Here is a 27,569-nt window from a genome sequence, read left to right as displayed (position 1 = left end):
AATTTAATTACCTGTGACAAGGTCATTTTAAAAAGACAACAAAATTTTATTTACTTACTTTTTAATGTTTATTTACTATTAGTGAGAGAGCGCGAGCAGGGGAGGAGAGAGAAAAGGGGACAGGATCTGAAGGGAGCTCTATGCTGATAGCAGAGAGCCCTGTGCAGAGCTAAAACTCACAAACTGAGATCATGACCTGAGCCAAAGTCGGATGCTTAACTGATTGAGCCACCTAGGTCCCCTTAAAAATGCCACAAAATTTTAATAACTTTCTGATTGTAAGTGTAATACATATAGGTAGTTCTGTAGGATATCAGGAAAATCTAAAAGAATATGAAGAGAACAAAAATGTCCGGTGTTCATCACATAGACATTTATCACTGTTTACATTTTGGAGTGTATTTTTCTATAGATGGGGGTATGTGTACATTTTTTAAAGATTTTAAGTAATCTCTGTACCCAGTGTGAGGCTCGAACTTAAAACCCTGCACCCTGAGATCAAAAGTTGCACACTCTATCAACTGAGCCAGCCAGCCACCCCTAATTTTTTTTTTTACATAGTTTGAATTGTAGTTTTTTTTACATAGTTTGAATTTACATAGTTTGAATTTTACATATTTGACTTTTTTTCCACTTAGCTTAATTACATTTTACAAAAATTATTACATACTTAATTTTTTTCTTCTTTGTTCTAGAAGCTCCAAATTTAGTTGGGTGCATGGTTGCCTTGAAAAGGCGACATTTCCTAAGTTCCTGGGAGCTAGTATGACTTTTTACCTAAAGCTGGGTCCTGGGATCTAAGCAGAAGTGCAGTTTTAAAAAATAACTATTGAAGTATAACTTACTGTGAGTTCATGTGAAGTGTACTTTTTGGTGAGTGTCATTAATAATTGTATACAGTTGTGCATCTGTCACCACCATCTCAATCAGCACGGTTTTAGAACATTTTTTATCGCCCCAGAAAGTTCTGTCAGTTTGCACTTAATTTTACCTACTCAGCAACAACCCGGAGACCACAGAGTCCTCTTTTATAGCATTCTCAAGCTTTTTGTTTATGGAGAATGATGTGTGCACGCACTCACTCTTATAATCTGTATATATGTGCTGTTTTTTCTGTCTGTATTTCTTTATGTCATCAGTCATGTGGGTATAAGCCATAGATTTAGTTTAGAATTTGTAATGTATTAGATGTGAATTTTTTTTGGTCAGTGGCAGTGTATTCTGTGATTTATATTTGGTGTTGTTTAAGATTTGAATATTTACTTAATAAAATTGTTACTTTTTTAAGTTTACTTATTTTGAGAGAGAGGGAGAGAGAATCCCAAGCAGGCTCTGCACTGTCAGTGAGGAGTCTGATAGAGGGCTTCTTGAACTCACGATCCATGAGATCATGACCTGAGCTGAAATCAAGAGTCAGACGTTTAACCTTAACCAGTTGAGCCATGGAGACCTTCCATCCTCCCCCCCTTTTTAAGTTAATTGTTATCTTTTTTTATTGAGCTGTATTTGACATTACCATTAGGTTCGGGTGTATAATACAATGAGTAATATATGTATATATTGTGAAATGACCACAGCACATCTAGTTAACATCCATAACTAAACATAATTACAGATTAAAAAAAAAAAAAGTTTTTTTTAATGTTTATTTTTGAAGCAGAGAGAGAGAGAGCAAGAGCAGGGGAGGGGCAGAGAGAGAGGGAGACACAGAATCTGAAGCAGGCTCCAGACTCTGAGCTGTCAGCACAGAGCTGGATGTGGGGCTTGAACTCACGAGCTGTGAGATCATGATCTGAGCTGAAGTCAGATGCTTAACTGAGCCACTCAGGTGCCCTTACAGATTTTTTTTTTTTTTGTCATTAGAACTTTGTTTTTCTTACATAGGCTCTGTGCCCAACATGGGGCTTGGAACTTATGACCCCAAGATAAAGAGTCCCATGCTCTACCAACTGAGCCAGCCAGCTGCCCCATAATACAGTATTGTTTGTTTGTTTATCAATTTTAGTAATTTCTGCACCCAATGTGGTGCTTGAACACACAAGCCCAAGATCAAGAGTTCCATGTTCCTGCAACTGAGCTGGTCAGGTGCCCCCTATATTATTAATTATGGTCACCATGCTATACATTATATCCTCATGACTTACTTATAACTAGAATTTTGTACATTTTGACCCTCTTCACCCATTTCATACACCCCTAAGCCCCACCTCTGGTAACCACCATTTGGTTCTCTATATGTATGAGCTCTGGTGTGTTTTGTTTGTTTAAATTTTAAATTCCACATTAAAGTAATCATTAAAGTAATCATTAAAGATAAATCATAAATTTATCTTTCTCTGACTTACTTCACTTAGCATAATGCCCTCAAGGTCCGTCCAGGGCGCACATGGCTGGCTCAGGGCATGCAACTCTTGATCTTGGGGTCATGAGTTCAACCTCTACGTTGGGCATGGAGCCTAATTTAAAAAAAAATCCATCCGTTTTGTCACAAGTGGCAGGGTTACCCTTTTTATGGCTGAATAATATTCCATTGTATACACATTATCACATTTTCTGTATCCATTTATCCAGTGATGAACACTTAGGTTATTTCCCTGTCTTGGCTGCTATAAAAAAAAAAAAATGCTGCTGTGAACATAGAGGTGCAGATATCTTTTTGAATTAATGTTTTTTTTTTTTTTAATTAAAAAAAAATTTTTTTTAATGTTTATTTATTTTTGAGACAGAGAGAGACAGAGCATGAATGGGGGAGGGGCAGAGAGAGAGGGAGACACAGAATCGGAAGCAGGCTCCAAGCTCCGAGCCATCAGCCCAGAGCCTGACGCGGGGCTTGAACTCACGAACTGTGAGATCGTGACCTGAGCCGAAGTCGGACGCTCAACCGACTGAGCCACCCAGGTGCCCCTTGAATTAATGTTTTCACTTCCTTTGAGAAATACCCAGAAGTGGAATTTCTGGATCACGTGATCTGTGATAGTTCTTTTTTTAATTTTTTGAGGAATCTCCATACTATTTTCCATAGTGGTTGCACCAGTTTACATTCCCACCAGCCGTGCACAAAGCTTCCCTTTTCTCCACATCCTCATCAACACTTGTTATCTCTTGTCTTTTTGATGATTGCTATTCTAACAGGTGTGAGGTAATGTCTCATTGTGGTTTTGATTTGCATTTTACTGATGATTAGTGAAGTTGAGAACCTTTTCATGTAACCGTTGGCCATCTCTGTGCCTTGGAAAAATGTCTGTTCAGATTTTCCGCCCATTTTTTACTCAGATTTTTTTTTCTTTTTTTTTTTCTTTTGAGTTGTGTGGGGTTTTTTTTTTTAATTTTTTTTAATGTTTATTATTTTTGAGAGAGAGACAGAGACAGAGACAGCAAGCAGGGGAGGGGCAGAGAGACAGGGAGACACAGAATCAGAAGCAGGCTCCAGGCTCTGAGCTGCCAGCACAGAGCCTGATAGGGGGCTCGAACTCACAGACTGCGAGATCACGACCTGAACCGAAATCGACGGCTTAACCAACTGAGCCACCCAGGCACCCTGAGTTGTGTGGGTTTTTAAAAATATATTTTGGATATTAACCTCTTATCAGATATATGATTTGCAAATAATTGCTCCCATTTGGTAGGCTGCCTTTTCTATTTTGATGGTTTCCTTTGCTGTGCAGAAGCTTTTTAGTTTGATGTAGTCCCACTTGCTTATCTTTGCTTTTAGTGTAGAAGGTTCCTTTTTAATCATAATAATAGCTGTCATCCTCTGAACCCCAGCATTCTCTCCCCAGGTACAGATTCTTAGCATCTGGTTTGTTGTCAGTGCTTGTGATTGCATGTTGTGCACAAAGAAATTTATTCTAGTTTCTTTAATCTCAGAACTCTTTATGGGATCCTTACTTCTTAAAATTGTAATTTCTTATGGTGGCCCCTTTTATTTATTTTTTTTAATGTTTATTTTTGAGAGAGAGTGAGACAGGTGCTAGCAGGGGAGGGGCAGAGAGAGAGGGAGACACAGAATCTGAAGCAGGCTCCAGGCTCCAGTTGAAAGCACAGAGCCTGACATGGGTCTCCATCCCACGAACTGTGAGATCATGACCTGAGCCAAAGTCGGACACTTAACCGACTGAGCCACCCAGGCACCCCTATGGTGGGCCTTTTTATTTTTATTTTTATTTTTATTTATTTTTATTTTATTTATTTATTTATTTATTTATTTATTCATTCATTCATTCATTTTAAGTTTATTTGTTTTTGAAACAGAGAGAGAGCATGAACAGGGGTGGGTCAGAGAGAGAGGGAGACACAGAATCGGAAGCAGGCTCCAGGCTCTGAGCTGTCAGCACAGAGCCCAACACGGGGCTCGAACTCATAGACCGCGAGATCATGACCCGAGCTGAAGTCGGACGCTCAACCGACTGAGCCACCCAGGCGCCCCATGGTGGGCCTTTTTAAAAAAAAGTTCCTGCTGAGTCTTTTTTTAAACTCTTGTCTGCCTTTTTTTGTAGCATTAAATCTAATAAATGTTATGTGACTTTGATCAATTATTCAGCTTTGTTTTTCTGCACCTTCTTTTTTTACTTTGTGGTATGTATATTCTTCATCTCAAAATTAGCTAACCATTTTCAAAAAAGCCCATTATCTTCTGGAACCTTGTCTGAGCTGAGTCAGGCTTATATAGCCCATACCTTAAAATGTAACAAATGGATGACCTTCAGAGAGGGGAAGACCCATAGTACAAAAGTACTCTTTTATGTAAATCACTATGTCCCAATGACCAATTTACCAAACCTCATTTTTTGTTTTAGGTTCTATGGCAATGGAGCTCAGCGATGCAAATTTGCAAACGCTAACAGAATATTTAAAGAAAACTCTTGATCCGGATCCTGCCATCAGACGTCCAGGTAAAAAGAATAGATGTTTTGTGGTTTGATCTATTCTTTAAGAACAGGTGAGGAAAACCTTTGCATAATCTACCTGTATTTGTAAGTTAAAAAAAAAAAAAAGATTTACACTTTGATTTTCAGGCATAGTTTCTTTTTCATTCTCCAGCTATAAAGTAGATGGTTGGCTGCTTATAGCTGCTGTAATGTATGGTGATGGGTGTTTTTGGTTTGGTTTTGTTTTTTGAGTAAAATCTCTTTTATTTGGTGTCTTGGATTAAAAAGCACTGTGTCTAGAATACCTTGTCCCTTCACCTTTCTGAAAATCCCCACATTTGCCAGTTTTAGAGAGATAATAATTAGGGCACAGAGATGAAAGTTAATTGCCTAAAAAGTGATTAATTAAATCAGGTAATGAGACAGTCTCATAATCCCCATGTTGAGTTTGATTTAATTAATACATTTTAAGACCAAGGTTCCTCTCTTCTGAATTTGACCAGTTTCTGTTAGAAATTTAGTATAAGCTTAGATTTTCTTTTAAGTTTATTTATTTTGAGAGAGAGAAAGAGAGAGAGTGAGTGCCTGTCAAGTGCAGGGGAGGCAGAGAGAGAGAGGGAGAGAGAGAATCCCAAGCAGGCTCTGCACGGAGTGCTGGACCAATGCGGGGCTTGAACTCCTGAACCGCCGGAGATCATGACCTGACCCAAAGTCAGACAAGAGAGATCAAGAGTTGGATGCTTAACCCTGTAAGCCACCCAAGTGCCCCTAAGCTTGGAATTGTAAACTCAGATGCCCACAGGAGTCAGATGTGAAGGTAAATGATGGAGGCAGGCCAAGTGGGGACTGGTAATATGTGACTTACATACCTTGGTTAAGGGCTTTTGGGATGAGCTAACTTTGGGGGATTCAAACCAGTTTTGCTGGATCAGATTTCCAGCTTTGCTTCAAAAATAAAAGACGTTTCTGTGAGGTGTGCAATGTCCTCATTTTTAAATGATAACATCTGAGTTCAAAAAATTGAAATACTGTGCAGAAAAAGCAAACTACTTCTGAGAGCCAGATGTCTCTTGTGGGAGGGGTAGTAAGTTGATGGTTCTCAAAGTAAGCCTTATTAAAACCAGGTATGCTCATCCCACTTCTGCAGAACATACTAATGTGCATGCTCAGAAAGAGGCTTTTAGCATGGCCTCACAAAGAAATGAGTGAGTGAGTGCATGTGTGTATGTGTGTGTGTTGAAGATTTATGTTCTGTAAAATAAGTAGAATTGTAAACATGTTAATACATCCATTCTCTTCTAGGATAGCCTTGTGATTTCTGAGAGGGAAAATTGTGGTTTTCCCCATTAGTGCTTAAAGAAGTAATGTGTTCTTGGAGGAAGGAAAATTAATGGCTGTAATCTTCTTAGACTTTCCCAGAAAGCCTCTGCAAACCCTGTCTGTTGAAAATGATTTTTAATAATTGTGTGTTTGTAAGGTGAGGTGGTTACTGTTTTACGATTCCAGGGACAGAGTGTAGGAATAAATTGATGTTTTCTGGAAAAGAGTTATGAACATAGCATTTCTCAGGTTGTACTAGACCAACTCAACATCTTTAGAAAATGATCTGGAGGTTGAAATGTGTAGCGGATCTCAGCTTATAGATAGCACTGTGCTCCTTTGGTTCTTGAGATGAGACTGGTATGGATGAACTGGAAGACAGTTTGAGGCTCTTTGAGTGTGTAGAAACATGTCGTTATAAATATTTTGTGAGCAAGTTGAAGGAAATGAGCACAGAAATAATTTGACTTAAACTCATGAGATTTCTTTCAGGGTATTGATTTCAATTTAAGAAAGAGATCTGGCAATTTATATGGGCTTTCCCCAGAGCATGGATACAGTGTGTTGCCCTGTGGGCAGTGCTAACCACGAGAGGAAACAGCCAAAGCCTTCCAGACTCCTACAAAACCATAGTGTGTCCCTCTTGAAAATCATTTTCCAGTTCATTTTATTTATTAATGTTTTTATTTTTGAGAGAGAGAGAGAGTGTGAGCTTGGGAGGGGCAAAGAGAGGGAGACACAGAATCCAAAGCAGGCTCCAGGCTATGAGCTGTCAGCACAGAACCCAACATGGGGCTCAAACTCACGAACTGTGAGGCCATGACCTGAGCCAAAGTCGGACATTTAACTGACTGAGTCACCCAGGTGCCCCAACATTTTCCAGTTTACCATTCCTCATCTTTTTTTTTTTTTTTTTTTTTTTTTTTTTGAGAGAGAGGGAATGAGAGAGAAGAGAGAGCGTGCACGTGTGAGTAGGAGCGGGGTAGAAGAGGAGAGAGAATCTTAAGCAGGCTCTATGTCCAGTGCTGAGCCTGATGCAGTGTTCAGTCTTACCACTGACTGTGAGATCATGACCTGAGTTGACTCTCAGCTTACTGAGCCACCCAGGCGCCCCCTAGCATTCCTCATCTTTTATTTTTTATTTAAAAAAAAAAAAAATGTTTTTAACGGTTTTATTCAGTTTTGAGAGACAGAATGTGAGCAGGGGAGGGGCAGAGAGAGAGGGAGAAACAATCTGAAGCAGGCTCCAGGCTCTGAGCTGTCAGCACAGAGCCCGATGTGGGGCTCAAACCCATGAACCATAAGATCATGACCTGAGCTGAAGTTGGATGCTTAACTGACTGAGCCACCCAGGTGCCCCATATTCCTCATCTTTTAAAAAAGACATGAGCACAAAGTAGGGAAGATTTGAGGATGGACGCCAAACTCTTGGGACCCAGTTCAGAAAGAAGAGAGGTGTAGATTGTAGAAAATACTAAATTGTAGAAACTAATAGATGCTAAAAGGAGACCTTCTCAATACATATTGGGACCTTAGGGTAGGTGTTGCCTTATGAAGCTTGTAAAGAAGAAATGTTATAAACCCTCACTGTGATCAGTAAACTCAGAAGACTGATTATCCCTTAAGTGTAGGAGTTGAAAATATGTGGGTAAAATCTTTGAATATTTTTTGCTGGTATTAACAATGTTTAGTTTGAGAAGAACATTGAGGACCAGTATGATAGAATAAAGACTGCACTAAAACTTTATCAGTGATGAAATCTAGCTGTGTGATCTTAAGACTACCTAACTCCAGGGGTCTTGTTTTTATTATTTATTTATTTATTTATTTATTTATTTATTTATTTTCAGGGGTCTTGTTTTTAAAATAAGGATAATATACCTATGGGTAGTAGTGACAATTAAGGAAATAATAGATGCGAGATGTGAGTAAAGCACCAGACCCATATGATTAATAAAAATATACATTTAGCATGCATTAATTCATTTGATTTTCATCACAGTAGTATAAATTTTTTTTTACTGCCATTACTAATAGTACTAATAATAATCCTTCTGGAATAAACCAGAACAGTCTTCAACTTGATGGTTCCACTCAGTGAAAATTTTTTAGTGTTTTTATTTATTTTTGAAAGAGAGAGAATGAGTAGGGGAGGGACAGAGAGAGAGGGAGACAGGATCTGAAGCAGGCTCTACACTGACAGCTGAGAGCCCAGTGTGGGTCTCGAAGCCACAAACCGTGAGATCATGACTTGAGCTGAAGTTGGACGCTCAACTGACTGAACCACCCAGGTGCCCCTTGGTGATTTTTTTTTTTTTTTTACTGTAATTCTTTATAATTTTTTTTTACATTTATCCATTTTTGAGAGACAGAGACAGAGCGTGAGTGGGGTAGGGGCAGAGAGAGAGGGAGACACAGAATCCGCAGGGTCCAGGTTCTGAGCTGCCAGCACAGATCCGGACGCGGGGCTCAAACCCATAAACCGTGAGATCATGACCTGCTCTGAAGCTGGACGCTCAACTGACTGAGCCACCCAGGTGCCCCATCCATCCCTCAGTGAATTTTTGATGATAGGTTGGTGCAAAAGCAACACATGTTTAGTAGAAACCATACTTCAGATTGTGAATTTTGAACTCCCTGGGCCAGTGATAGGCGGCAGTACAATACTGTTTCACGGTGCTGGGCAGTGACAGCAAGCCACGATCCCATTCAGTCATGTTGTCACAAAGGTAAACAACCAGCACACTGACAACCATTCTGTACCCATATAACTTTTCTGATTTCACTCTCAGTATAGTACTCAGCAAATTACATGAGATAGAAACACTTTGTTATAAAATAGGCTTTGCAATAGATGGTTTTGCCCAACTGTAGGCTAATCTAAGTGTTCTGAGCACTTTCAAGTAGGCTGGGCTAATGAGTACATTAGGTATAATGAATGCAGTTTTGACTTCTGACATTTTGAACTTAGCATGCTTTTATCGGGACATAGTTCCATCCTAAGTTGAAGAAGGTCTCATGAATTTGCCAGAGAGTCACTTAATCTGAGAAGCAGATTTTCCTTCTGCAGGGGTGATCAGTCAGTCAGGCCATGTTACAGGTTTGCCAGAATCAAGTGAGGTGTTTTTTTGTGTTTTTTTTAACTAAAAAAAAAAAATTTTTTTTAATGTTTATTTATTTTTGAGAGAGAGAGAGCACAAGCAGGGGAGGGGCAGAGAGAGTGGGAGGCACAGAATCTGAAGCCTGCTCCAGGCTCTGAACTTTCAGCACAGGGCCCAACATGGGACTCAAATTTACAAACCTTGAGATCATGACCTGAGCCTGAGTCTGACACTTAACTGACTGAGCCACCCAGGTGCCCTCAAGTGAGTTTTAATGGATGGTAAAGTGATTTGAAACTGTTTATTTAGAGAGAGGGAGACAGTGCAAGAAGGGAAGGGGCAGAGAGAGAGGAGAGAGGGAAAAAATCCTGAGCAGGCTCCACACTCAGTGTGGAATCTGATGCGGGCTCAGTCCCACAACCCTGGGATCATGACCTGAGCTGAAATCAAGAGTTGGACACTTAACCAACTTAGCCACCCAGGTGCCCCTAATTTTTTGATGCTTTTAATTAGATCTACATAGCTCACCTGTATATAAAATGGAAAGATTTGGTTAAAGTAACAAATCTTCTAACATGAAAATTCTTTTACAGCTGAGAAGTTTCTTGAATCTGTAGAAGGAAATCAGAATTATCCACTGTTGCTTTTAACTTTGCTGGAAAAGTCCCAGGATAATGTTATCAAAGTGTGTGCCTCAGTAACATTCAAGAACTATATTAAAAGAAATTGGAGAATTGTAAGTATTTTGTGAACACACAGTCTCATAACCTGTATGTTTAAGATTTATATATGCAGTGCTCCTGAAAGATTCAGACACAGATCAAAGATAAAATTAAATAGAACCCTCTTCAACAAAATATTAGCAGATCAAATCCAAAAAGGTGTAAAAAGAATTACAAACTATGACCAAGTGGGATTTATCCTAGGTATGCAAGGCTGGTTCAACACTGAAAAATCAGTTAATGCATCGTATCAGTAGATGAATAAAAAGCATTTAACAAGATCCTACCCCCATCCATGGTAAAACTGTCAGTAAACTAGGAATGGAAGAGAACTTTCTTGACTTTATAAAGACTAACTACAAAAAGCCTAGAGCTAATATCCTACTTAATGGTGAGAAACTTGAAACTTTTTCACTAAGATGAGATACAAAGCAAGGATGTCCCCTCTCATCACTCCTTTTCAACATTGTATTGGAAGTCGTTGCTAATGGAATAAGAGGAAGGAAAAGGTATAGTGATAGGGAAGGAAAACATAAAACTTTGTTCACAGATGACATGATTTGTCTGTATAGAAATTCTGAAAGACTTAACAAAAGCTAGACAGGATGCTTCTCCAAAGTTCCTGTTGTTTCATTTGAGTTCATATAGATAACTTGAACTTGCTAACCCAGGTTGGTAGAGTGTGAGACTTGGTTTTTGCCTCCATTATGGTTGAAAAAAAAATTTTTTTTAAGCTTATTTATTTGGTGGGGGGGAGACATGGACGGGGGTGAGAGAGGAGAGAGAGAATCCCAAGCAGCCTCCATGCCGCCAGTACAGGGCCTGGTATGGGCCTCCATCCCACAGACTGCGAGATCATGACCTGTGCCAAGATCAGGAATTGACTGAGCCACCCAGGCGCCCATCCATTATGGTTGAATTTGAACATCAGCTCATTGTCAACTGAAGAGAGATTCTGTGGGAAGACACAGATCTTACTGAATAATTGAAGCAGTGTCTCTTATGGACTGGAAAAAATTAAACACAGTTGTAAAACCATGTTACATATATTAAAAATTTGTAGAATGTGAAATAATTTAGATTTGGAGTTTTTGATAAGGGGTATGTGGAAATAGATTCTAATTTTAAGGTGAATCCTATTATATTGCAAGTTTAATTGCAAAATTAGAAATTAAGTATTTTCCCTACCTTATGACAGTGGTTCTCAATGGGGGATAATTTTGCCTGCAAATATCTTTGGAGACATTTTGGTTGTCATAGCTGGGGGCCCAGGGTGTTACTACGGTCTAGTGGGTAGAAACCAGGGATGCTGGTAACTGCCCTACAGCGTACAAAAAAGATTCCCATACCAAAGATTTATCTGACTCAGAATGCCAGTAATGTTGCGATTGAGGAAACCCTGACTTAGGGTAAAGAAAAAAAAAAAAGAATTGTTTTGAAGTGATAGCAATGATGATATTTAGAAAGTATTAAGGTTGACAAAAATGGTCAGTTTTTCTAAAAAGTCAACTATAAATATGCCTAAATATTTATTTAGAATTCTTCTTTTGTCTTCATTTCGTGAAAGAGTTTATGAGGTAGTAAATGTAGTAAATAGTTTTTTTAAGCTTGTGCAGTTAGGTGTTACCACACATAGTGAAGAAACAACTAGTGAAACATAGGATGTTTAAAAATCCATCCCTCTGCAGACACGCTAGCCCTCTTCTTCTGTCTTGATTTGTAAAAGTGGTGAGACTTCCAGAACCTCTTTGAGTGATGTAGTCCTGGATGTTTTCCAACTGGTAATGATCAAGAAGTTTTCATTGGAAAGACCTCTGACTTAAGGCAAGGGTCAGGTTGAAGGTTCTGGAGATGGATGTGGCCTGTGCCGTGCATGTCCATAAAGACTTTAACCATGTGTTCTGAGAATGGTGACATATAGAACTCAGATTTTTCATTGGCATCAGGGAGCCAGTGAAGCTCATTGATTTGTATGTAAAATATTTGCATTTGGGATAGAATATACATTTTTATCTATAAACCCATATGGTCATGGATATGGACTTCATGTTACTTGGTATTGATGTTTTGCTTTTAAGGTTGAAGATGAACCGAACAAAATTTGCGAAGCTGACCGTGTAGCTATTAAAGCCAACATAGTGCACTTGATGCTTAGCAGCCCAGAGCAAATTCAGAAGCAGGTAATGTAAGGCCCTACTATTTAAGGAGGCTTGTTTGCAGAGCTTTGATCTAATTAATCTTTTCCCTTCCCGCTCCAGTTAAGTGATGCTATTAGCATTATTGGCAGAGAAGATTTCCCTCAGAAATGGCCTGACTTGTTGACAGAAATGGTGAATCGTTTTCAGAGTGGAGATTTCCATGTTATTAATGGAGTCCTTCGTACAGCACATTCTTTATTTAAAAGGTATTGATAAATTCTTTTTTTTTTTTTTTTTAAGATTTGTAAGTAATCTGTACCCCCAACTTGGGGCTCAAACTCACAATCCCCAGATCAAGAGTCTCATGCTCTTCCAACTGAGCCAGCTAGGTGCCCCGATAAATTCATATATTTATAAAATATTAATTTTATTTATTAAGAGAGAGAGGGGCAGAGGGAAGAGACACAGAATCCCAAGCAGGCTTCCTGCTGTCAACACAGAGGGCTCAAACTCACCAACTGTGAGATCATGACCTGAGCTGCGATCAGGAGTTGGAAGCTAAACTGAGTCACCCAGGAGGCCCAATTCATATTTTTAAAATACTTTTTTTCAAATGCTTTTGTTTGTGTAAATAGTTGTATTTTTGTGACTGCTGTCATTCCTTTGAACTTGGTAATCTTAGAATCAGAGATAAGCTTCTCAGTTCATTATTATGTTTGTTTCTTAAGTAGTCTAATCTATCCTTGAAGGCCTAAAGTCAATAAACATAAAGCTTGTAAATTTACCTACTTTACCTTAATTTTTTAGATATCGCCATGAATTTAAGTCTAATGAGTTATGGACTGAAATTAAACTTGTTCTGGATGCCTTTGCTTTACCTTTGACTAATCTATTTAAGGTAATGGAATACTCTCTTTGTGGTACTGTAAAATTACTTAATATTTTAAACTGCTTAATTATTTGTGTGGATTTTATTTAAGAGAATGCTTTAAGTATATTTGATAGGTAACACTTAGAGCAGCATTTCTTTTGAAAAATTCCAAACCTGTACAGAAATAGAGAAGATGATCTCATTAACTCCCATGTATCTGTTACTGTTACACAAGGTTAACAGTATTACTTTTTCCCCCTCCCTTCCTCTCCTTTGTAGGAATACTTAAAAGCAAATCCCAGACATCATATTTCACTCAAGTATTTGAATGTTTGTTATTTTTTAAAATATAATTTATTGTCAAATTGGCTTCCATACAACACCCAGTGCTCATCCCAACAGGTGCCCTCCTTCATGCCCATCACCCACTTTCCCCTCTCCCCCACCCCCCATCAACCCTCAGTTTGTTTTCAGTCCTTAAGAGTCTCTTACGGTTTGCCTGAATGTGTGTTTCTAAAGGAATCGCTCCCCATTTTGATTTGACTTTACATATAGTTCAACTAATTAATTTATATATTTGTACATCTTATGGTGCACAGGCTGCTTTCCTAAACATGTTCTTTATCTCTGAGAATCCTATAAGATTGAAAGATTAAAAAAAAAATTTTTTTTTAATTATTTTTAAGCAATATCCACGTGCAATGTGGGGATTGAACTTAAAACCCCAATGGGATCAAGAGTCACGTGCTCCACCAACAGCCATCCAGGTGCCCCCGTTTTTTTTTTCCCTCTTAAGTTTTTTTAAGTAATCCCTACACCCAACAAGGGGCTTGGACTCAAGATGCCAAGATTAAGAGTCACATGCTCTTCTGACCGAGCTAGCCAGGCACCCCGAAAGAGATATATTTTTAACCTTTTTTCAGATAAGGAGAGAGGATTCAGTATCCCCCAGCTAATAAAAAAGGGAGCCAAGCCTTAACCTAGTTTTGCTAATAACTCTGGAAAAGCTACTCCTTTCCTATTTTCAAAAAAGGAAAGTTGTATGATACAACTTCTAAGATGTAAAGTGTGCACAGAAATTTTTCATGGTTAGGATGTCTTACTGATTGTACATTTTTTCTTAATGTTTATTTATTTTTGAGAGAGTGGGGTGGGGAGGGGATCTGAAGTGAACTGTGTGCTGACAGCAAGAGCAAGGGGCTCCAACCCCAGAACTGTGAGATCGTGACCTGAGCCAAAGTCAGACACTCAACCGACTGAGCCACCAGGCTCCCTGCTGACTGTACATTTTTATCTAAGAAAATAAAATTGGATAAAATGTAATCAAGATTTTCCACCTATTGGGTTGGCACAGATTTTTGTTTCGTTTTACTAATGTTAAAAGTGTTAGAGTGCAGTGAAATGAAGTCTGATGTCCTGTCCATTGGATTATAAATGGTAGTGTCTGGAGTTTGACATTTCATTAAGAAAACCTTTATATTCATATTTCTTAACTCCAGGATATAGGAAGTAAGATTTGTTGAGTGTCTTTTACATATTCCACGAAGTACTAGGATATTTTATGTGTACTTCTTCATTCTCATTCTCTGAGGTAGGCATTATTTTCAGATTACAGATGAGGAGATTGGGGCTCAGTACAATAATTGCTCAAAGTAATGCTCATGATGAACAAGAGTCTGGATTATATCTAGTTTTATCTGGCTTGCAAAACCTGTGCTCATAGCATAGTGCTCTGCTTTGGTAATACACTTCTAGAATTTCATACTGCAAAAATTAAAGGTATGCATAGTTTTAGATAAGCCTGTTTATTATAGTTAGAATAATAAATAATTGGAAACAAATTAAATGCCAGGTGGCAGGGGAATTATTTAATGAGAGCAGATAAAGACAATTTTGTAATATATTTATATGCACAAAGGAGAGTAGAAGGATCTAGTTGAAATATTAACATTGGACTTTTTAGTAGTGCTATTATGGACAACGTGAAAATAAATACTGTTGTAATATATTTTTTCAGAATCTCTTATATGACCGTATACTATTTAAAAGGTAAATTTTGGAGAAGATATAAGTAGTCTCACCTTATTTGACTAAAGTTTATATAACATTAAAACTGTGCTCCTAATTTCCTTTCCAAGGCCACTATTGAACTCTGCAGTACCCATGCAAATGATGCTTCTGCCCTAAGGATCCTTTTTTCTTCCCTGATCCTTATCTCAAAATTGTTCTACAGTTTAAACTTTCAGGTGAGTTTTGTTACATTTCTTTTTTTTTTTTTTAATTTTTTAAGTTTATTTACTTATTTTGAGAGAGAGAGAGAATGAATCCCAAGCAGACTCCATGCTGTTATCACAGATAGCTAATATATAGCACATATAATAGCACATATAGCTGTTAGCTCCATCCCACGAGCTATGATGACCTGAGCCGAAACCAAGAGTTCGATGCTCAACCGATTGAGCCACCCAGGCGCCCCCGTTTTGTTGTGTTTCTTGCTTTTGATTCTTTGATGTCAAATATATAGGTTCTGAATTGATAAAGACTTCTTGGCCAGCCTTGATTTTTCTGCAAAGAAAGTAATTCGTATTTCTCTGACTTCCTCCATTTTTTGTCTGCAAATAGTGTTCTACTTTATAGTTGTTCTGGAGATATTTTTTTTTAAATTATTTATTAGGGTATTTCTAGTGGGTATTTTGTGGGGAAAGGTAGTGTTCTCTTGTAGTCCAATAACTTAGAGAAACCCCATTTCCTAAATCACTGCTTTGGAGAGTCACCCTGTATACAGTATTGAAGACACTGAGAGATCACATTTTCAGGCCTTTCTCTTTTGTTCATTTAAGTGGATATTAACACTGGGGGAACCATGGTTTGGTTACAGGTCTCTGGATAGCTTATACAAAAAGGCTTTTATTGGAAGCATAGGAGACAGAAGGCTGAAGAGCCAGGTGTTGAAAGGTGTAAGAATTTGTGGCATTTCAGAGGAAACACAGCCATGGACTTCTAGTAGAAAATGTCTGGTCCCCCTCTTGCTACTGAGATAGTGGCCTCCACTCTTTTTCTTGAAATGTTACTTTAAGATTCAGGGCTCCAAGAATGAGAAGAAGGGTCTTAACACAGAGCCTAATGGGGGGCTCCATCCCTCGAACTATGATGACCTGAGCCGAAACCAAGAGTTGGTTGCTCAACCGACTGAGCCACCCAGGTGCCCCAGTTTTGTTGTATTTCTTGCTTTTGATTCTTTGATGTCAAATAGACAGGAGGAAGGTATTTGGCTTTTTCATTGCTCAGAGCCAGGGCCAAGTACCTGAACGTCATCCTCATAACATGACTACACTCACAGTGGTAGGAAAAGCATTCTCTAAAAGGAATGGGTGGAATAGGAGATGAACATCCCAAAATGGCATATCCGCATCTGTGTTCTGCTGGACACCAGTTTGAGAAATTTTTACTTAAAGGATATCACTGTTTTTGCTTATACCTTCTTTTGAATATTTTTAGAAATCAGGTAGAATTGAGGCTCTTAATAACTTGTTAGGCATAGTTAAGGAAACCAAAAGAGGAAATATAATCTTTACCTTGGGGGGCTTATCCCTCATTAAAAAGGCAGTACTATGGCACAGGAAATCAGTAACTGTAAGATGATGAGTTTGAATGGGTGGTCATCTTACAATAAATGCGATAGTTCAGAAAGGAAAAGGAAGATACTGGTAAGCACTGAGTTTTTGTAAGGAAAGGTTTCATACAGTCTTAGACCTTCCGAGAGAAAGTAAATTTAGATTGGGACAGGAAATAGAGGTGGCCTCATTTTGTGGTTGAAAGTGTATAAACATAAGACACAATGGTTTATTCAGCTGCCAGACCCAGCTGGAATAGAGAAGGCTTGTCTAAATAGTTAATGGTTGGCTCAGGCTGAAAAGTGTGGACTTGAGGCAGTAGGTATGTGGGAAATGTTTGGCATGGGGCAAAACTTACTAAAATAACATTTATTTTAATCAAAAGTCTCAAGTCAGTGTTTATTCTAGGATCTCCCTGAGTTTTTTGAAGATAATATGGAAACTTGGATGAACAATTTTCATACCCTCTTGACATTAGATAACAAGCTTCTACAAACTGATGTAAGTATTGTTTTAAAATGTTTCCCAAGTAGCCTTTTTTTAAATGAAGAATTGTTTGAAATATTAGATTTTGATTATATCTCAGTTTTTAAATATGTAAAAAAAAATGCCCTCTGAAACCTTTGGAATATAATTAGACTTCAAAAAATGAAATAGTTATTTGAGAACATTTACTTTATTATTATTTTTAATTAAAATTTTTTTTAACGTTTATTTGTTTTTGAGACAGAGAGAGACAGAGCATGAATGGGGGAGGGTTAGAGAGAGGTAGACACAGAATCTGAAATAGGCTCCAGGCTCTGAGCTGTCAGCACAGAGCCCGACGCGGGGCTCGAACTCACGGACCGTGAGATCATGACCTGAGCCGAAGTCGGCTGCTTAACCAACTGAGCCACCCAGGCGCCCCACAAGTAAACTTTGCCCAACATAGGGCTCGAACTCAAGACCCAGAGATCAAAAGTCTCCTGTTTCACTGAACATTAAATTCTGGATCCTAAAATTTTTTTTACTCTTGCACTGTTGATAGGTAGAACCCAAGAAGGCAAATAATATTTAATTATGTGGGATGTTCTATGTTTGGTTATTTGTAACATACAGAATTACTCTTCTTGTGGGCCTGGTGTAGGTAGGTCCATGATTTATAGAGAAGGCTATATCATTACATTATTAAAAGGAAAGCCTCAGGGGCGCCTGGGTGGCACAGTCGGTTAAGCGTCCGACTTCAGCCAGGTCACAATCTCGCGGTCCGTGAGTTCGAGCCCCACGTCAGGCTCTGGGCTGACGGCTCAGAGCCTGGAGCCTGTTTCCGGTTCTGTGTCTCCCTCTCTCTCTGCCCCTCCCCCGTTCATGCTCTGTCTCTCTCTGTCCCAAAAATAAATAAACGTTGAAAAAATAAATAAATAAATAAAATAAAATAAAATAAAAGGAAAGCCTCAGAGTATTCACACTATGACCATTTTATGAAATAGAAAACCGTCACTGAAGATACTAAGAAAACATAAACCTTTGCAACAATAGCCTCTTTTTAAAAAGCATCCGCAGCATGGGAAAATGGGGACATTATGAAGGTTTGTAATGTGTTATAGTTTCTGGTCTGGGGTTTGTAATAATGCATACTTTCCAACATAGGGCACGCACTTTGTGTTGCTCATTTGTTTGTTTATTAATAGATTCGTGATCTACTTCCTCTTTCCCAAGAAATAAAAAACATAAAAAGTAAAATACTGAGAATGCTTCAATTTCAGATAAAATTAGAATAGGTGATTCAAATCAATTTTGGGGAGTGGGGTGCAGAGAGAATTGTTTCAGTGGGTGTATAGCAAATTTTCTCTGAGATTTACCGACTAAAGCAACAAAAAAAGCTATGGTTCCTATGATATAATTCTTTCAGTCCAGTGAAATAAAAACAATGCCCTCAGAAAAACAAAGCTCGTCTTCACACTTTAAAGGAAGATTTTCACCTAGGATTCTTACAGGGAGCTCTTAGCCCGTTTAACCAGTTATACCTTATGTCCTCTTAATATGTAACATTCCTTATGTTTATGCCTTGAGGAGCCACCTGTTAGGGAGTTCTTTTTATCTCTTCTAAATTTGAATTCTTTGTCACATGGTACAGCTTAAAAGGTGTTTATGGATTGCTGTTACAGTAGAGAGCATCATATAAATGACTGTCATGGTTTAGATTGGGGTTGGCAAACTTTATCTGTAAAGGTTCAGGTAGTAAATATTTTTGGCTTTGTGGGCTGTACAGTCTCTGTCCCAACTACTCAGCCCTCCATTTGGAGTTGAAAGCAGCCATAGGCAATACTATAAATTATATAAATGTAAAGAAGGAATGAGCAAGGCTGTATTTCAGTAGAACTTTACTTACAAAAATAGGCAGCAGGCCTGCAGACCGTAGTTTGACCCCTGAATTGGTTTGGTGTTTAATACTTTATAACCAGAGTATTGTTGGTGAGAATCTTACAGCATTGTATATTTGAAGTGACGGCCTTTTGGGAGGAGATAGCAAGACACCTGACCATGTTGCAAAGGAAAGTGTGATATGGCCTTTATCATTTAGATTTCTGTAGGAATACATTATTTTCACTTTAACATGTAAATATTTTATAATTCAACAACCTGAAGAAAAGTCTTTTTTTTTTAAATTTTTTTTTGACGTTTATTTATTTTTGAGACAGGGAGAGACAGCATGAACGGGGGAGGGTCAGAGAGAGAGAGGGAGACACAGAATCTGAAACAGGCTCCAGGCTCTGAGCTGTCAGCACAGAGCCCAACGCAGGGCTCGAACTCACGGACCGCGAGATCGTGACCTGAGCCGAAGTCGGCTGCTTAACCGACTGAGCCACCCAGGTGCCCCAAGAAAAGTCTTTTTAACTTGAAAACTTGAAATTACTCTCACTGATTAATAAATGAGAAGTATTTCATTTGTTCTGTATTTGAAAGACTAAATGAATAAATTGATAGTGGCATCAATGCCATTTGTAACACTAGGCTTTGGATTACATTTTTAAGGAGTTTGTTTCAGGAATTAAAGCTATTCTCTATGTATGATAACATTATACGTGTATGTTTGAGTTTTCTGTTTTCTCTTATATGAGGATGAAGAGGAAGCCGGCTTGTTGGAGCTCTTAAAATCCCAGATCTGTGATAATGCTGCGCTCTATGCACAGAAGTATGATGAGGAATTTCAGCGGTACCTGCCTCGCTTTGTCACAGCCATCTGGAATTTACTGGTTACAACAGGTCAAGAGGTTAAATATGACTTGGTAAGATGATGGTGGAGAGACAGATAATTAAGACATTCCCTCCCTACCTCCCCCAAGAAAGAAATGACTTAGTTTTGCTCTTAAAAATATGCCTGTTCTTGTGTTTTTGTTTTTGTTTTTTCCCAGTTAGTAAGTAATGCAATTCAGTTTCTGGCTTCAGTTTGTGAGAGACCTCACTATAAGAATCTGTTTGAGGACCAGAACACGCTGACAAGTATCTGTGAAAAGGTTATCGTGCCTAACATGGAATTTAGAGGTAATTATGGCAAGTCTGAAGCCTTTTCAGAAGATTAAAAGCTTGTTTTTTTAAAGAGTATGTTAGTATAAGTTTAGTAAGTCTGTTCCCTGCTGCTTTTTATATAATACATTGAGTCTGATTTTTTTTAACTGTTTATTTTTGCGAGAGTGAGAGTATACACACGTGCAGGTGGGGGAGGGGTAGAGGAAGACAAAGGATCTAAAGCTGGCTCTGCTCTGACACCAGAGAGCCTGATGTGGGGGCTCGAACCCATGAACCGCAAGATTATGACCTAAGCCAAAGTCAGACACTTAGCCAACTGAGCCACTCAGGCGCCCTAGTTTTTTTTAAGTTTAACTTAATTATTTTTAGAGAGAGCTCACATGCCACACTAGCAGGGGAGGGGCAGGAGAAGGAGAGAGAGAATCTTGGGCTGAACAAGAATTGGACGCTGAATCAACTGAGCCACCCAGGAAGCCAGTCTGATTTTTTTTCTTATTGCTAATTAAAACTTCTGCAGGTCACTTAATTGCCTATTTCTGAAAAAAATGTTTATTTATTTTGAGAGAATCCCAAGCTGGCTTCACACTGTCAGCGAGGAGACCGATGCCAGGTTTTGATCTCGTGAGATCATCACATGAGCTGAAACCAAGAGTCAGATGCTTAACCGACTGAGCCACTGGGGTTCCCCCACTTACTGCCTATTTTCTACACTAAGACAAAGTGTAGTTTAAAAGACATTTGTGAGGGGGGGCCTGGGTGGCTCAGTCGGTTAAGTATCCGACTTTGGTTCAGGTTGTGATCTCACAGTTCGTGGGTTTGAGCCCTGTGTGGGGCGCCGTGCTGACAGCTCAGAGCCTAGAGGCTGCTTCAGATTCTGTGTCTCCCTCTCTCTCTGCCTCTCCCCCGCTCACACTGTGTGTGTGTGTGTGTGTGTGTGTGTGTGTGTGTGTGTGTGTGTGTGTCTCAAAAAAAATGAATAAAACATTAAAAAATAAATTTTAAAAATAAAAGACATTTGTATCACTGTGGTGAGGTTTGTTTTACACTGTGGAGGGTTTTTCACAGAAATATTGAATAAGACTAAAAAAATTCCTATTCCATGGATAAGAAAGTAAACCATCCAGGATGGTGTTGTTTGAGTTAGTGTTTCACCAAGGCAGATAGCAGTTTTCAAACAGTGTAGTTGAGAGTGGAAGTGATTGATAACCTGTAAATACAGAGCTGAAGCCCACCTAGTTTGTAATTAAGGTTAAGAGAGTCTTAAGAGTATTAGTGTACAAATTGTCTCTCCTTAGAGCTGAGAAGGACAGGTAGTAAATATGGAAGGAATTGTGTTTTATGTTAAAGTATTCATTAGATCAGTGGTTCTCAAATTATCAGGAACTAAAAGGAATAAAGGACAATATCATGTAAGGCTTTATTTCCTTTTGTGTTTTTTTCATGAAACTATAAAGGACAGATCTTTATTCTGATATTGTCCATCCTACTTTTATTGGTGTGGAAATGACTTTTATGAAATAATGGTGGTTATATTTGTTAGGCTGTTTGGTTTTTTAATGTCCTTATTTAGCAGAATAAAAAGTTGGCATCCCTAGCTTGGGCTCCAGCAGTCATCTTTTTGATGTTGGTGGTTAAAGTCCCATTCTGGGGACACTATCACATTAGAACAGGTGAGCTGTGTGAATTACCTATACTTACCCTCTCAGGGTGGCATTTGTGCTCTAAGTAATGATTAAGAATAAATGAAGTATATATAAGCTTGGGTGGCTCAGTTTAGCTTCCAGCTCTTGATTTCAGTTCAGGTTATGATCTCACGGTTGTGAGATCAAGTCCCGTGTTGGGCTTTGCGCTGACAGCGTGGATCCTGCTTGGGATTCTCTCTGTCCCTCCCCAGCTCACACGCTCATGCTCTGTCTTGCTCTTGCTGTCACTCTCTCAAAATGAATAAGCATTTTTTAAAAAAGAATACACCAAGTCGTCATTTGTTAGGAACACTTTGCTATAAAACATGGCACATCTACATACTCTTCTGTGTACTCAGTTATGAAAGTACAGTGGCTTGTCATGTCTTTTGAGGGGTTATTTGAAATGCCATCTCTCTTTGTAGCTGCCGATGAAGAAGCCTTTGAAGATAATTCTGAGGAGTACATAAGGAGAGATTTGGAAGGATCTGGTATGTATTTTGGTTTTTAACTGTTAGTCTGATAGCAAGGCACTTTTAAAGTAGTTCTTGTCACTGTGGGGAGGAGGAGTAGTCAGAGTAAGTGTGTTGTCTCAACTGCCTTTCCTCCTTTAATTTGTATACCTTTAAGAGCAGCTCTCGTCTGAGTTCTATCCAAGTGTCCAGCATTGAATGTCCTCTGTCTCTTACATACTTGTTAGTGTGTAACTACTACGATAATCTTTTCAGTTTCATTCCCATTCTTGTGTGTCTTGTGAATAAAATAATGGTCTTTTTCATTGTTTATGTTGTTGATAGCTATCAAATGGCAATTTTTTGCCTTATAATCTTGATCAGTTGGTGGTTTCTTTATCCTGTGATATATTTCCCTTTGATTTTATAGATATTGATACTAGACGCAGGGCTGCTTGTGATCTAGTACGAGGATTGTGCAAGTTTTTTGAGGGACCCGTGACAGGAATCTTCTCTGGTTATGTTAATTCCATGCTGCAGGAATATGCAAAAAATCCGTCTGTCAACTGGAAACACAAAGATGCAGCCATTTACCTCGTAACATCGTTGGCATCAAAAGCCCAAACACAGAAGGTGAATCTTGAATGTAGTTTTGTTTCTAAAATAGACTTGCTGGTGGGGCACCTGGGTGGGTCAGTTGGTTAAGCATCCGACTTCAGCTTAGGTCATGATCAGGTCAGTGAGTTCGAGCCCCGCGTCAGGCTCTGTGCTGACAGCTCTGAGCCTGGAGCCTACTTTGGATTCTCTCTCTGTCTCTCTCCCTCTCCCTCTCCCTCTCCCTCTCCCTCTCCCTCTCCCTCTCCCTCTCCCTCCCCCTCCCCCTCCCCCTCCCCCTCCCCCTCCCCCTCCCCCCCTCTCTTTTTCTTTGTCTCTGCTCCTCTCCTGCTCGCACTCTGTCTCTCAAAAATGAATAAACGTTAAAAAATTTTTTTAAATAGTCTTGGTGGTAACCACAGAAATCAGAAAGAAGTAATAGATTTCTAATGATGCAGCCTACTCTGCTAGGTAACCTGTTTGTTCTGATGAGAATCATATAGTCTCCAAAGATGAGTTGACATTGATGTATGAAGCACTTCATTTTCTCCTGGACAAAAAACTGATGGATTCCCTTCACTGAGACTTGGTGTATAAAATGTGCTAAATTTAAATTTAGCTGTTCTTTAATTTAGGGACGCTTCTTTCTTGTTTATTAAAAAAGTCTTGGGGCGCCTGGGTGGCTCAGTCGGTTAAGCGTCCGACTTCGGCTCAGGTCATGATCTCACAGTCCGTGAGTTTGAGCCCCGCGTCGGGCTCTGTGCTGACAGCTCAGAGCCTGGAGCCTGTTTCAGATTCTGTGTCTCCCTCTCTCTGACCTCCCCTGTTCATGCTCTGTCTCTCCCTGTCTCAAAAATAAATAAAATGTTAAAAAAAAATTAAAAAAAAAAATACTTGCCTTTAAAAAAAAAAAAAAGTCTTGTTTTTTTTTTAATATATTTAAGCAGTTGTGATTTGAAGTGTTCATCTCCATTTTTAACCTGTTTTTTAAAAGTTGCCTTAATTTCTTATGTGTTAGATAGATAGAAGTATTTCATTTTATTTTATCATATTAAAAATTTGTTTTTCAGCATGGAATTACACAAGCGAATGAACTTGTAAACCTGACTGAGTTCTTTGTGAATCACATTCTCCCCGATTTAAAATCAGCTAACGGTGAGTTGGGGGGGGGATGATTTTTTTTTTTAATATATTTTGAGAGAGAGAGGGAGAGAGAGAATCCCAAGCAGGCTCCACGCTATTAGTGCAGAGCCCAGTGTAGGACTCAATCCCATGAACCCCATGGAGTCCAGACCAGAGCTGAAATCAAGATTTGGGACCCTTAACTGACTGAGCCACCTAGGCTCCCCTGTTAAAAATGTTTTTTTATACAGCTTACAACATTTTTTACTTGCAATGGTATGTATGTATGTATGTATGTATGTATGTATGTAAAGTAATCTCTACACCCAATGTGGGAGTTGAACTCATGATCCCCTGAGATCAAGATTCACATTCTCTTACCAACTGGGCCAGGCCAGGCACCCCTGCTTCTTATTTTATACTGCAAAATAACTAACGTTATGGCAAAAGTCATAACGAGTTCTGCATCACCATGACACTCAAAAAAATGGCTCCTATCCTTGTTGCAGTTACTTCTTTTACTGAATAAAGTCTCACATGGTTTCCCCAGATCTTGCCCAGTTGAAATGAACAGTCTAAAGAAGATGTTGCTTGTGTAGAAGGAAAATGGGAACAACTAAAACTAAATTTGTAGCTCAGCTACAAATTCCTATAGGAATTATACTTTAGTTTTCTTTTCCTTCTTATTTAAAAACCGAAATCCTACTCATACGTTGACCTTGAGAAACTTAATAGAAGACCATGCCCCCATCGTCTTCCCCAAGGGAAGGGGAAAAAAAAAATAGTTACAGAGAGGGAGGGAGGCAAACCAGAAGAGACTCTTAAATACAGAGAACAAACTGAGGGTGGATGGGGGAGGGGAGGGCGGGCAGGAGAGGGGAAAATGGGTGATGAGCATTGAGGAGGGCACTTGTTGGGATGAGCACTGGGTGTTGTGTGTAAGTGATGAAGCATGGGAATCTACTTCAAAAACCAAGAACACACTTTACACTGTATGTTAGCCAATTGACAATGAATTTAAAAATTTTTAAAAATATTTTTATATTTAATGGCAGAAAAAAATAAAAACTGAAATCTTAAAAATTGAAGCAAATTTAAAGTACTTGAAACTGAGTAAGTCTTAAGGGTAATTTTCTATGTTTATGAAAGTAGGTTGATTAAGATACCTTATGTATTCCCCCCCCTTTTTTTAATCCCTTTTTAAAAAACTTTGGGGGGTACCTGGGTGGCTCAGTTGATTAAGTGTCTGACTGTTGATTTCAGTTCAAGTCTTGTGGAATCAAGGCCAGCATTGGACTCTGTGTTGACAGCATGGAGCCTCCTTGGAATTCTCTCTCTCTTTCTCTCTCTCTCTTAAATATTAAAAATAAAGAAAGAAAAAAATACTTTTGTATGGATTTTTAAATACACTAAAAGGGAGAATATTTTAATGTACCTTGAATCTGGATAGATTCAAGAATTTTTAATAATTGACCAATATTCTTTCTTTTTTACTAATTTATTTTCCCATAATTAGAGTAGTTTAAAGCAAATCCCAGACATTGCTCACTTCGGTAGCACAAATATTAAAGCAAATTCTTGGGGCGCCTGGGTGGTGCAGTCGGTTAAGCGTCCGACTTCAGCCAGGTCACGAGCTCATGGTCTGTGAGTTCGAGCCCCGCGTCGGGCTCTGGGCTGATGGCTCAGAGCCTGGAGCCTGTTTCCGATTCTGTGTCTCCCTCTCTCTCTGCCCCTCCCCCGTTCGTGCTCTGTCTCTCTCTGTCCCAAAAATAAATAAACGTTGAAAAAAAAAATTAAAAAAAAAAATACAGCAAATTCTATCCAGAGACACATACTCTTGATTCAGAATAGCTTCCTTTCTAGGAAGAAGTTGATACATGGTCATTAGTTTGTGGTCCTTCAGTTATGTAAGTAGTACATGTTCATTTGTAATGAAACTTAACAAGGGGAAAAAATAAAATTACTCATAATCTTACTAATAACTACATAGTAGATCTTTATGTAATTAAGTTTCAGTTTACTTGACATTTTGGTTACCAAACTGTTTCAAAGATCCAATAATGTCACCAATTTGGGAGTAGTGGTCTTTAGCACTTAAATAACTATGGCTTTATTTTTTTAATAGTGAATGAATTTCCTGTCCTTAAAGCTGATGGTATCAAATACATAATGATTTTTAGGAATCAAGTAAGTAGCTTTTGAATTACATGTTTTATACCAGTTAATCTCTTAAGAGTTTTATTGTATACCAGCTTCTCTCCCTGCTGTGCAGTCATACTTGACATCCATATCTAACAGAATTAACAATAACTTCTTAAGAACTTAGGATCCAGACCATGCTTATTTTTCTCCTTTGTCTCAAAAATATCATTATATAGTGATTTTAATAAAAATTGGGATCCAAACAAGGTACGCACATTTTTTATGGTTGATTGTCTCTGATCTCTTATTTTACAACAGAGAGGTCCTCCTTCCCCTTTCTTGTGACTATTAGTTCTTGGAGAAACCAGTCATTTGTCTTGTGGAGTTTCTCACATTGTATTTTTGGCCAATTTTATTCTCGTGTGTTTTTGGTTTTACTACATAACTTGTTTCCACAAAAATTCTGTAGTATTTTATAGGCTTAAAATTTTATTTGTATAAATGATATGCTGTAGGTTTGGTCTACACATCTTGTTTTTTTGTGTGTGTGCTTAACATTGTTTTTGAGAGTTACTCATTTTAGTAGACGTAGTTCATTTTTTAATAGTTGTGTAGTATCCCATCATAAGAATATGCCACAATTTATTTCCTATGGATGATTCTTTAATTTCTTGATTTATAATTTTTATGTCTTTGGCAGGTAGTTACCAGGGTTACATGCAACCTTGTGAAGCTGTTCTATTTTAAAGAGCAATGAATGGGTGTTCTAAATTTTTAGAGGCTTCTAATGAAGATTAGTATTCTTATCTTTGCCCCCACCTCTTTTCTTAGAAGAAAAAATGAGGCACAAAGAGCTTGAATAACTTTTCCAAGAACTACCTGCTAGTGAAAAGTATAATTCTTAGTAGTAATGAAATTAGTGTGCTTATCCATATTATTTTTTATTTTTTTATTTTTATTTTTTTATTTTTGTTTATTTTTATTTTTAAATTTTAATAAAATTTAATAAAATTTAATTAAAATTTAATAAAATTTATATTATATATATTATATATAATATATATTTATATATTTATATATATTTATATTTTAAATATATTTTTAAATATAATTAAAAATAAATATAAATATTAAATATAAAAATATGTATTTATATATTTATATATAATATATATAAAATAGATATAAAATAGATATAAAATATATATTATAAAATTAATAAAATTTAATAAAATTTAATAAAAATTTTAAATTATTTTTATTTATATTTTATTTTTATTATTTATTATTTTATCTGTAAGATTTTACTCTAACCGTAGTTTAATGCTCAGAGAAGGAGAATAAGAAAAGTTAACATGAATTGAATCATTACGTGGAGATAGAAGTTTTAATTTCTCAACCGTATCATCTCCCATTGTAACAGCTGAAAAAAC

At 38.0% G+C, this 27,569-nt stretch overlaps 1 protein-coding gene across 3 annotated transcripts in view; it reads left to right on the top strand.

Annotated features, from left to right (window-relative positions):
- Positions 1-27,569, top strand: part of CSE1L (chromosome segregation 1 like) — a 47,904-nt gene that overhangs the window by 8,282 nt on the left and 12,053 nt on the right. For 2 of the 3 annotated variants that reach the window (XM_047851269.1, XM_047851270.1), the window contains exons 2-14: positions 4,797-4,892; positions 9,883-10,025; positions 12,090-12,191; positions 12,270-12,415; positions 12,957-13,047; positions 15,159-15,266; positions 17,043-17,135; positions 19,736-19,903; positions 20,030-20,159; positions 22,252-22,317; positions 22,709-22,911; positions 23,943-24,027; positions 26,120-26,181. In XM_047851269.1, the coding sequence (XP_047707225.1) occupies positions 4,802-4,892; positions 9,883-10,025; positions 12,090-12,191; positions 12,270-12,415; positions 12,957-13,047; positions 15,159-15,266; positions 17,043-17,135; positions 19,736-19,903; positions 20,030-20,159; positions 22,252-22,317; positions 22,709-22,911; positions 23,943-24,027; positions 26,120-26,181 (1,488 nt within the window). In that variant the 5' untranslated portion in view covers positions 4,797-4,801. Of the gene's footprint in view, positions 1-4,796; positions 4,893-5,557; positions 5,686-9,882; positions 10,026-12,089; positions 12,192-12,269; positions 12,416-12,956; positions 13,048-15,158; positions 15,267-17,042; positions 17,136-19,735; positions 19,904-20,029; positions 20,160-22,251; positions 22,318-22,708; positions 22,912-23,942; positions 24,028-26,119; positions 26,182-27,569 lie in introns of those variants that run through there. The other variant, XM_047851271.1, reaches the window with a different exon arrangement.

Source organism: Prionailurus viverrinus, chromosome A3 (genome assembly GCF_022837055.1).
Source record: "Prionailurus viverrinus isolate Anna chromosome A3, UM_Priviv_1.0, whole genome shotgun sequence".
NCBI lineage: Eukaryota > Metazoa > Chordata > Mammalia > Carnivora > Felidae > Prionailurus > Prionailurus viverrinus.
The sequence above is the reverse complement of the archived record's forward strand: the minus strand, read 5'-3'. Positions and strand labels throughout refer to the sequence as shown.